A 723-nucleotide genomic window follows, 5' to 3' on the forward strand; every position below is an offset into this window, starting at 1 on the left:
TCAAAGTTTATTTTCTATGTACAGTGCAAACATTTACGTCATAGGTAACCACAATTTTCGTTTTCAACACGTTCTTTTAGTAGTATGCTGATGTCCTATACTAGACTGTGTAAATGGAAAACCTATGATGATGGTCTCGAAGAGTTGTTTTCTTGTCTTCAAACTGACCTCAGAGAGGCTAGAAGAGAAAAGATCAGTATTTAAATGAACTTTATTCACCAGTTTGCAAGCACTTTTATTAATACAAAGCCATATGCACGTCTCCATCTAACATACCAATGGTATATGATTCAGAAGTCGGTCTACAGTGACGTCATCGTAGCTCTCCCGATATGTGGTCTCACCTCCAGTCGATTCCTCCTGCATGCTAGGTGGGTCTTCTTGACTGAAGAGAGGAAAAACACTAGTAAAATACCCTTTTTATTGCTTAACATCATAGAACGCGTTCTTTGGTTCAGAGTATTAGCAACATCTTTGAGTAAAACATTTGGTAAAACACACAAAAGCAACAACGTGCTGGTGCTTAATACCTTCTCTTTCCTGTGAGAACGGAGTTGAGATATTTCTTCACCGCCATCTGCTTGCGAAAGCGGCTGTAGTTGTCTGTGAATATTGCGTCTGAATGACGCTTCATCGGCGCCTGGTCTTCCATCAAATCATCACTAAAATCGCATAAAGAAATATGTCAGACATGAATTCACAGTTTACATTCATGCATTTACA

At 39.0% G+C, this 723-nt stretch overlaps 1 protein-coding gene across 1 annotated transcript; it reads right to left on the bottom strand.

Annotated features, from left to right (window-relative positions):
• Window positions 1-6: 6 nt before the first annotated feature.
• Window positions 7-662, bottom strand: LOC107735294 (VIP peptides-like; the record flags this gene model as incomplete). Its single annotated transcript, XM_016547026.1, has 3 exons — window positions 7-178; window positions 277-385; window positions 531-662. Coding segments are annotated over 3 exons (250 nt in total), but the record flags the coding sequence as incomplete, so codon positions are not given.
• Between the last annotated feature and the right edge of the window lie 61 nt (window positions 663-723).

Source organism: Sinocyclocheilus rhinocerous, unplaced genomic scaffold (assembly GCF_001515625.1).
Source record: "Sinocyclocheilus rhinocerous isolate Xijiao unplaced genomic scaffold, SAMN03320098_v1.1 C35952626, whole genome shotgun sequence".
Lineage (NCBI taxonomy): Eukaryota > Metazoa > Chordata > Actinopteri > Cypriniformes > Cyprinidae > Sinocyclocheilus > Sinocyclocheilus rhinocerous.